Below are 10,954 nucleotides of genomic sequence, written 5' to 3'. Positions count from 1 at the left end.
TCCATACTCAATTCCAAAAGGACCCCTGCTTCTCAAATTTTACTTTACGCGCCAAATTCCTAATAAATATCATCTAAACCAAAACTAGACAACCAGAATAACTTTTCTCAATCAAATTCTCTTCAAATTAATTCCATCTGATTCCACACTAAAAAGTTCCACAATTCCAAAGCTGCCCCTTTTTCTCAGAATTCACTTTACACACCAAATTCCTCTCCTGTTCCACATTTAAGCGAAAGAAACCAATCTCCCCCGTCCTTCGTTATCCTCTAAAGGTCTTCGACTTTCAGAAAAAGGTGTGCAAGCGAACGTTGGTGTTTTATCAACGTTACGATCGCCAGTTACGTTGCAAGTGTTCGGGGATGCGCACGGTGGACGAAGTGCGGGCTATAAGAGGGGACGCCGCGCGTCGCGACGCCACACAATCTCCAGTTTGTTCTGACGCCAAGTCCACGCGCGTCCCCCCCGCGCTTCAGCAAGAGATCAGTGACGAAGAGGAGACGGAACAGGAAAAAGCATCCTTCGTAGACAAGTTCTTGGAATTCTTCCGTACGCTCACTTCCGGTTTCTTGGATCCCAATGAAAGGAAACATGATACTGGACATGTCTGTACGATGTCTGACCAGGCTGTTACTCGTTGTCGGCCTCCTCCACGCTGTCTCCGCCATAATAAAAGGGAACTCTGATTATCAGCACTATCAGCAACAGGTAAGTTTCATCATGCCTCTTCAGAGTTTGTTTTGTACATGGAAAATCAATTTTGGGTAAGTTAGGATACATTAGTGTATGTACAATTTTTTTGTATGATTTTTTTAACGTAGGGAATAAGTTTCGAGTAATTCAGGATACTTTGGATTATGCAGAATGTTTTTATGTGATTTTTTTAACGAAATTTCGTAATTATTATTGAAATTGGTTTGTCTGAGTTGTTACAGTATGTGTGAATTTTTTTATGGAGTTTTAACACTGGTGTAATTATGTAACTATGGGTAATTTATTGTTATTTATTACCATGGTCACTTCTTTGTGGTTCGAAGTAGATTTTTCTGAATAAATACGTGGTAGAATATAAGTGACTTCTTAACAAGGTTTTTAAAACAATTTCTACGATTAATGCTTTCAGAAATTATTGCTTTATTTTTTAGCGAATTAATTAAATTGATAAATTTATCTACATTTTGAATGATTTGTTGCAAAAAATACCATTATTTTTTTCTTTGTCATAAGGATGCTTAGAGTTAAATCACGAGTAAAATTGATGTAGTTGTTGACAGATGTTATAGAAGCTTGGAGATAATTTATACTTAAATAAGGTAAAAATATCTGAATACGGTGTTTCTCTCTATTTCCGTTACATTTCAGAAATAGAATACAGAATAAATGTTCTGCAAAATAGAAACCTGTTTCTTTCTATACTTCGAACATTTCACTTCAATAAAATTTCGAAATAACTATTTTAAAAACTTAATTCTGTTAAGTGTTTTCAATCGAATTCCGTGCGTTGCACGCACATATTCCCAGAAAGAATACCAATAATGAAATTTTGATCGATCATTACCCGGACGATGCTTACATTTTCCTCCCTTTGTCGTAGCAATTAGTTGCATGAGCACCTCAAAGTAAACGCGTAAGGTATCTGGTGTCCCTTACAAGTTTTAGACACGGATCCTCGTTGTTTCAATTAAAATTGAAGAAAAATCATTCTTGAAAACGGTAAAAAATTAAATGTTCCATGTTCTATTTTGCCAGTTTCTCCTCTTGCACAGTACAAAGGGGAAATGAATAATTCAGAATTACCTCTAGAGTTATACCACTCAAAATAATTGATAGAAAATTGTTCTCCAGCAGAATCATCCAAAAATTCAGTTCTTCAATTTTCCATTTTTCAATAATAATACTGTAATGTTCCATTTAACTAGAAATTCTCCTTTAAAGAGGAGAATTAAGAGCATGCAGAGAATATACAAATTTTGCGATCTGAAGAGAATTGAAAAAGCAGCACGACAAATTTTTCAATTTCAAAAGGATTCAAAGAGTAGAATCACAAATTTTTGTTCCTCTCTAAGAGAATCTACAGAGCATCGTAATAAATTCCTAATTTTAGGAGTACCCAAAGAACAACGTACTTCGAAAGGATCCAACCAGTAAGATTAAAAATGTTCAATATTAAGACGATTACAATTAAAGTTTCTGTACTATTTATAAACGTGGTGCTGTGCGGGTTTCCGCCACGGAACAAGAATCTCGAGTAGCACGCTGCGCGTCTCCAAAGTGTCTCCAAAGACCACGGAAACGGCGTAACACGTTGATCTTAGCGGATAATCCCATTTCACTTTGTCTCGTCGTGCGAATCGAACGGGAACCGGTAATCTGGTTAACGAAGAAGTGTACGTTCCGCTGTTCCTTGGTATTTAATGAAATTCCACGACGAATCACTGTGAAATATCGAATGTCTGCTCCTCGTAGTGTAATCAGTTTCATAATACACGTTGAATATACAGGGTGAACCACATAATGCGACCACTTCTACTATTTTCATTGTGAACGAACCGAACAACGTGGTTTTTGTCATAGATGTTACAATTTTAAAACATCTTCAAAGTAACGACAGTAGATTTTTTCCATGCCCTTGTTTAAATAAGTTTTCAAGATCACCTATAGCTTTTTATCAAATAATATATATTTTTTTGTCTAGTGAAATGTAATACGGTGATCAGGTGAAAAAAAGAATCAGATGAAAAGTGTTTTTTAACAAGCTAAATAACATATTTCAGAAGAATTCAAGCAGTAAAATTGGAAAATTTCAATATCAAGAGGATTCAAAGAGTAAGATTTGAAGAGAGAAATCTTTCAATTTTTGTGTTTCTAAGGTGTAGAATTACAAATGTTTCAACTTTAAAAGTGTTCAAAGAATAGAGTCACAAATTTTCAATACGAAAAGGATCTACAAAATCTTCATCGGTCCACTGACAACGAAAATAATAGAAGTGATCACGTTATATGGTTCAGCCTGTATGTTGTGAGTCCTTCGCTTCCGGGTTGAACGTGAAACATAAGAACGATAAGACTCGATGTTCTTTTCCTGCTGTTTAACCAACCATTTGCGTAGGAGGCATTATCAAGTTGCTGAAAGCAATGTTGCTTCGATGATTCTATTAATTTCTCCTAAGATTTACGATATTTTGAGCTACGATGAGCCACGATTAATGTGACTCATACTATGAAAATTATTGCGCGTTGTTTTTTTTGCTCAAATTAAACTTTTGTTAATTCTTCCCTGAACGTTCTCCATATTATACAAATTAGTGTCATTTGAAGCGGTGGTCAAACTGTAAATTTTTTCAAAATTAGGCTAAACGTTGAGCACTGCTGCTCAAAGTACCTGAATTATTTTATATTTTAAATTACATTCAAGTTACTCGAATAAATTAATAACCAATAAATCTTACTCAAGTTTTTCAATTCCAATGTCTCGATATTACTCAAAATTTTCAGCACTGCACGCAATATAATAATTATTTCATACTTTTAATTCAATTTATATGATGCTCCAGTCTACGATAAATCTTACTCAAATTTTTCAATTATTCAAAAATTCCTTCTAATTTTCAGCTCTGCTTGTAATAAGAATATTAAATATTCGATAAAAGTGTGGTGTCACTAAACACAGTATGTATTTATTTTACGACACAAAGTCTAATTGTTTTGAGCACTTACCTTAACTTACTTACATGGTACTATAGCTACCGTGACATTATTTTCTTTTCATTTGTGCGAGACCATTTCTTCTTCGTGGTTAAAATTTCGTAAATACCTGCACAAGATCCTTTGTACGTTTTCGAGAAGCTTATCGAGTTAGGTCTGGCGAATTGCAAAGGGAAATTGTTTGTTGTCAGTGTAAACGCGATTTAATGCGCGTGGGTAACTTGCAAAAATCAAGCGGCAACGTAAGTACTTGAAACTTCGTTAATCTCCGTTGCTAGTTAGAAGATATATAAAACGTTAAAACAATTTTTGTCGTGTGTTCCTCTGTACAAAAGAAAGAGAACATTCTAATTGCTCACCTTTTCAATATTTAATTCATCAATGGCCGCAAAGTAAGCTTGGGAGAAATGTAAAAATACTCGCGGCGATGAAAATAAAAAAATCTTGCTAATCCAGATTAATTGGGTGGGTGTTTCCATTTATAGGAAATTGAAAGGAGAGTTTAAATTTGACGTGCTTCTGTACACTCATTTCAAAATGAATGCAAAAATAAATGTCTAATAAATCACAGATTATTGCAAATAATCTTTCATTCGACTAATGTGGTAACTTCCGGTGTATCTTTCACGATCTCGATATTACAAAATTCCTGTTTTCAATACGTATACTTTTATTTTCCTCTTTTCGATTGTCGATCTCGATAATCCGAATTCGATAAATATTTGTGCAATGTAAGTGTCTAACCACAGTTAAAAAACATTCTGTGTATGTGTGAAGGATTTCAATTTTTTATTTTCTCCTCGGAGAAGCTCGTTCATCGTGGAACAATCGTAGCAAGAGGAATCCGTGTCATCGCAAATATTTGCAACGGCTGTTTGTACCTCGATTACGTGTTCTTGCTTAATCATAAATTGCGGGCACTACGCGTCTGCTTTACATATAACAACGATAATCTTTTCATTCTTTTAAAGTCGAACGATTTTTCAGTATCGTACATCGATTTATTAATTAGATTTTGTTAACCTTTCCGATCGATGTTAATTTCACGAATTATATAGAGAGACTGACAGGGAGCTTATACTTATACTGTGTCAATCTACAGTTGTCAAATTTCAAATATCGAAACATTATCGACGTAAACGTAAACGAGGCAACTTCAGGTTATGTCATCGAACGATTGACGGTTGCGTGTATGCGTACGGGTATCGAAAATCGAAAAGGCAGTGAAGTGTTGCATATTATATAGAATGAAGTGTGTTAAACAGTTTATTTCAGGGATTAAGAATGATGGTTTGAGCAGAGGCATTTAGCGTCAAGTATACTTTCCTCGATATCGGTTACCATTTAAAACGATGTACATATGTATCCTGCGTCCTATATTGTATCTCGTCGTGTATTTGTCTGAAAAGAGGTTAAGATTCGAATACTTTATACTTTTGATAGCGGAATATTGATTTGACAATTCTTCTGTGGATTTAATAGAAGACTTTAATCAAATAAATGTCTATTATACAAGTTAATCAATTAACTCAACGAGTTGTAATTGATAGTAAAGTGTTTATACTGCAATATTTAAATTTACTATATATGTATACAAAGTAGGTATCTGCTGTTAATAGCACGATTTTGCATGCCACAAATCATCGGTGAATTCTAATCTTTATCAAAATCATTCGACTGTAGATGTTGAAACACGAAATCTCCAAGTCTATGAACTCTCGCAGCGACAATGAAATTGGCGTGTCGACACTTTTAAAAGATCGCCTGGTAAAATACCGCCATTTGACGGGTTTATCATGGCCCGTAGAATATTGCGAATATATCGTGGATTCTATTTATCCATTTTTTTATTTTATTTCGTGACCACTAATCTTTAAAAAGTTCATCGTTCAAAGTGAATACTGTGTGAGTCATTAAAGGTATCCTTTTTTCACTTTTTCCAGTATTCTCACATAAAACGTCATTTGAGAGGGAGGGTAAAATCGTGTTTTCTTGTCTTCGTGTACCCTTTTCTTGGAAACTACTGCAGTAACTATGATCATTTTTTTTTTCATTCTTTTTAGTAATAAATCGACTATAATTTGTTCGTTCGATATAAAAACATTATGTACGGTAAGTTTAGTTCTGAGCATTTAAAGACGCAAAGAATACGTTTTACACGTGTTTTTACCAACTTTAATCATTTTTACCCCTTAAATAGAACGCAATGTTTCGCGGTCCTTTTTCATTTACCAAACAACCTATGTATAAAGCGTACGAGCGTTCTTTGAATAATAAGTCATTGAAAAGGATCAATGGGGGTTAAGGTTTAAATACGTCAACAAATATATAACAGGAAGTACAATATTGTGCTACTTTACTTCCCTTTTTTTAAATCTGTTTTAATCAAGATTTTTTTTTATTTTTAACATTTCCAGTTTACGTATGAAGTGGTTATTGTTAGAAATGCAACGTTATCGATAATCGCAAAGACGAGATTCGAGAGGTAGGAAAATTCACAAGAATAAGTCGATCCCTTGTGAGGAGCATTTCTATGATAAAAGTCTGGAGGAAAAGTTGGGAAAAACTGTACAGAAAAGGTTGTATTATAAAATATTAAAAAAGAGATGAAAGTGAATAACGTTCATATTGCATCATTGTATTTGCCATTTTCTGTTGAAATCCAATATACGAAGGGCACTGTAACGCAACGCTGACTAATTTTACATAGATTACACAACCACCGGTCACGTTTCCGGTTTAACAAGTTCTGCTTTTTCCAATAACTGCAGTAGTCGAAAAGAAGCTGTATAGGGTGTCCCACGTAACATCCGTTCAGAAGTATTAATACACTTACCGAATGTAAAGCAAACCTAGGCACTTGTGTTGCCAGAATTTGAGTACTGAAAATTTACTTTTTATTTTTTTACGCTTTTTTAAATCTATCCAATGTGTTTCGTATTATTTTGGAATTGAGTAATTTTTTTAGTTCTTTCTGTTTTCAAAATTTCGTTTTAATTGTTTCAGGTATTAAAGTTTTTTTTTCTTACTTCTTACCACTTCTTTTTATCTCTCTGAATATTCGAATTATTTTTTTTTTTTTTAGTATGGAAACACTTAAAACTTAATTTCGAGAAATCGCAACACTTGTAAATAATGACAAAAGAAATATCGAAGCTGAAATTCAAAGTTATTTCAAAGAGGCGAGGTGAAAATTTGGAATTTATGAAAACAAATTTTTAGTGATTCTAGTAATCGAAACATCGACGTGAGGGGTAGAAAATTTTGAAGAAGCTATACACTACTACTAGAAAACGTTTAAAAAGTATCCTTGCAAATTTAGAAAGGTCCATTTGGGTTCGCCTTGGTCCAACTTGACCGTCTAGAATTTTTTTAAATTCTAAACTTTGGTCAGAGTTGTGCCAATTGTTGAAAAAGAATGACCAATCGACCCGCCAGAAATTCTTAGAATTAGTATTTCAAGTAAAAAATCGGAAGACCTTAAAAAACCGAGTTTTAAACCCAGGACCTTTAGATTAAAAGCTACACACTGGCTTAACATTGGATTAAAAGCAACCACTTCTCTAATAAGTCTCTTGTACTCGCACTTCATCGTACAGTTACTTGACACTTAACTAAGACACTTAAATAATACAATAATTTATAGGATAGATATATCTATTTCTGAATAATAAGTTATTATATTGTAAGGTCACAAAGGACTAAATGCGTATAGATATGTACGTTGATTCTAGCGCACGTGTCTTATCGCAGCGGCTGTATGCACGACGGCATCAAAGACATCAGAAATGCTGTAACGCGAGAAGATTCGTAGAAAAGTGCGACTTGCTTTTGTCCACGGAGATGAGCACAGCCACTCTCGTGGTACGGTCGACCAGTTCCGGGCATGCCATCCAAGTATTTTCATAGCCGGTCGCTGATGAAAGATCCGCGTAAAACGAATGTATTTCAACTTTATGTTACAATATGAAATTTAAAAAATTTCAACATTACAAAAATATTTAGAATAAAATTTAGAATAATAATTAAGCCAATTTTTCACTGAAATATTATTCATTATTTTAATTCTTATATTGAACTACTATATCAACTATATGAACTTCATTCATTACAAAATATGTTCTAAAAGCTCTAAATGTAAATTGTACAGCAAGAATTTCTTTATTTTATACTATGAGATATGATCAAAACCTGGATTAGATACTACGTATAGTATAATAATAGGATAAAAGAATATCTGAAAAATGATATTTTTTATTAATATTTAATATTCATGGATATTTGAGATTTTTCATTTCTTATTTTTTTTCTTCCTAGATTGATTGTGCGTGTTTGTCACGCGAGAATTACGAGACTCTTGTTCATTGGCCGCTAGTTTCCTCGTTATTGGCCACTGGTGAGTCAATTCGTTGAATTTTATCCGACTAGTGGCTGCACCGCGGAGAAGTAATCGTGAAACAGTCTCTCCGGGAATATAATTCTCCCTATCCATTAACGTTTCCGCTAGTCGGAGCTCCATTCCTTACAATTCATCGGAGATCGACAAATTGTCACCTAAGAAAAGTAATTTCGCCTTTCTCCTTATGCACTCTGCTAGCCCATCCAGAAAATGGTAACTCTAGAAAACTCCAAAATTAATTAGGAATATTTCATTGCAAGATTTTCAGAGACTTGGATTTTATCTTTATGAGGAAAAAATAATTTTCTCAAACTTTTATAAAAAATTCCAAATACTTGTAGTGTAATTTATTAAAATTTAGAAATCATTAGAAACATTAAGAGAATATGTTCTTAAGATTGGAGAAAGTTTTTAATGTTTTTCATTGCTTAGAGTTTCTCTAAAAATTTCAGAATTGATTAAAAATAACTGTAGATCTATTTATCAAGTTCTATAGAAGCTTGAATTATATTTTCACGGGAATTGAAGAAGAGAATTTTCTGGAATATTTTTCGAGATTGAAAAATATTTGGCCTATTTTCTGTATCCCCCGTAGAACGTTGACGTGCAGTAATCATCATCACCAATGACAATCACGCCTTAATATCCGTCTGTCGATGAAGATCTTTCCACGGATTGTCACGCGAGAGGATATGGTCTCCCTGAGGCTTCTTCAGGTATTAGTTATTCATCGATTGGACGTGAGAGTTCTTTTTCCACAATATTATACGTGGATTCGAGCGGCTACGAGCATAATTCAGAAGAGAAATTCAGCTAGAGGGGTACATTTTCTTCTGTCAGAAATTTATTCCTTTGTACGAGGCTCTTCTTTATACCACTACTGCATTATGAAGACCTGCCTGTGTATAATTGAGAGCTTATTGGTTAAGTCTTACTACACAAAATTAATCCACGTATGCCGTTTGTAATTCTACAAAAATTCATTCCGTATAAAAAGTTGTGGAAAGCATATTTTTCAAATTCAAAACTTTGTAACAAGAAGCTTCAAATGTATTAATCTTTTAGTAAATACTATTTTACTTAAAATTTTTTCGCAATTCACTTATATATATTATACTTCATTAAATTAGATTTGAAAAATACAATTAATTTACCTTTTTTTACCAGTTTAAGTAATTTACTGATAGATGCAAGGTGTATAGTATCATTCTCACTATGAGAGTAACAAATTATAGCCTCATTACTAGAAATGTAACTTTTAGAAAATTAATAAAAACAGTGTTAAAAAAATATTTTTAGTATTTGCCGATCTACTTTTTTTTCCTTTTTTCAAAAATGTGATAAATTTTTCGAAATAATCACATTTTTGTTTGTGTATAATTACTTCAATTCTACTTTTATCATTTCAAGCACTTGTAATTTTCTCTGGTATATTCGTTAATGTACATATATAGGTACTACAGAATGGAGAGGCGTGCAGATGATGAATTATCCAAAATGGAACGATGAATTATTTCATAATGACGATGATGGAATATCATTCTGCGAATTACATTCTGCGTTCACATGATTTCTATCAATCAAACTGCCGCTTTTGCTAATCGCTCCACTTCGAATTACAACACAACCGATTCACTGAATAATTTCGATGGAATAATCATCACTTTAGGTGTTACAATATTAATTCAGCTCGCAAATGTGCGATAAAATTGTTGCGATCGATGTAATTAAACGGAGAATCCAAAAGTCAGTGTAAAATAATGGATTAAATTCTAATTTGCAATGGCAATTGTACACATGAATTTTTCGTCCCATTAGTTTCTCTATGCTGAAACGAAAATCAAATTTTATTTTTGCTTATCAGATTTAACAAAATCCAATTTCGCCGACAATTGAATTTTTAGATCGATTCTGATGCACGGATAGATTGATAAAAAAACGAATAAAAGAAACTGTATTATGTATTTTGAATTTCTTTGTTTCTTTATACATACATATATGAAAATTTCTTTTTTATAGTTGCCTGGGGATCACTTTTCAAAGGACTTCTATCATCCAGATTTAAAAAATGGCTTGTTGAGTTCCAATATGCGTTTTAAACCCGTCACAGGTACACATTTTATTATTATTATTAGATTGTATAATGTGAAATGTTGAATTTTTCAAACAAACATTTTATTCATCATAATCTTTATATTTCTTTATTTTATTATAAACAAAACCGTTAAACAATAAGAAAAAATGAGAAAAACAAATTACAATTTTTTTTTTCATTTTCAATTACACAGCATTCAAGCTTCTATGATTTTTCTATTTCTTCCAGACTGTATGTTTGTCACGTCAGAGCCAGGATCCTTCACATACACCTCAAAAACCAACGACGAGGAGGTCTGCGGAATTTACTTCCTAGCTGGGCCTGATCAAATGGTGGAGATCAACTTCATCACGTTCGACGTGCCATGTGAACATCACGGACTAGTTTCGGTAAACGAAAATCACATAATTATGATAGTAGAATATTCTAATAATTATCATCCCTGGTAAACACCTTTCATTTGTTCCCTGTTTCATCGAATATTTCTTCAATTTTATGTTTCAGTTACACCGAATTACACATATTTGTTTTTGAGCCTAGTTTCAAAACGTTCATTGTCCAACAAGTAGGAGTACAAAGTTAATTTAACTTAATCGTTTAAAAAAATGACCAATTATATCGCCTTTTTTAGGATACATACTTTAGATTTAAATAATACTGTTAATTTAATTATTTCCATAACAATTCAAACATTGATTTTTTTCATTTTATGGACTATAAAATTTTTTCAAAATATACAATTAAAATAATTGAAG

The 10,954-nt window shown here is 32.9% G+C and overlaps 1 protein-coding gene across 1 annotated transcript in view; it reads left to right on the top strand.

The window, feature by feature from the left end:
- The first annotated feature begins 454 nt into the window (after window positions 1-454).
- Window positions 455-10,954, top strand: part of LOC108580381 (corticotropin-releasing factor-binding protein) — a 12,671-nt gene continuing 2,171 nt past the window's right edge. Inside the window, exons 1-3 of the mRNA XM_017944117.1 lie at window positions 455-708; window positions 10,124-10,214; window positions 10,428-10,588. Of these exons, the coding sequence (XP_017799606.1) occupies window positions 580-708; window positions 10,124-10,214; window positions 10,428-10,588 (381 nt within the window). The 5' untranslated portion in view covers window positions 455-579. The remainder of the gene's footprint in view (window positions 709-10,123; window positions 10,215-10,427; window positions 10,589-10,954) is intronic.

The sequence above is a fragment of the Habropoda laboriosa genome, unplaced genomic scaffold, assembly GCF_001263275.1.
Source record: "Habropoda laboriosa isolate 0110345459 unplaced genomic scaffold, ASM126327v1 scaffold9, whole genome shotgun sequence".
NCBI classification, from domain to species: Eukaryota; Metazoa; Arthropoda; class Insecta; order Hymenoptera; family Apidae; genus Habropoda; species Habropoda laboriosa.
Note: the sequence above shows the minus strand (reverse complement) of the source record. Positions and strands in the feature narration are given on the sequence as shown.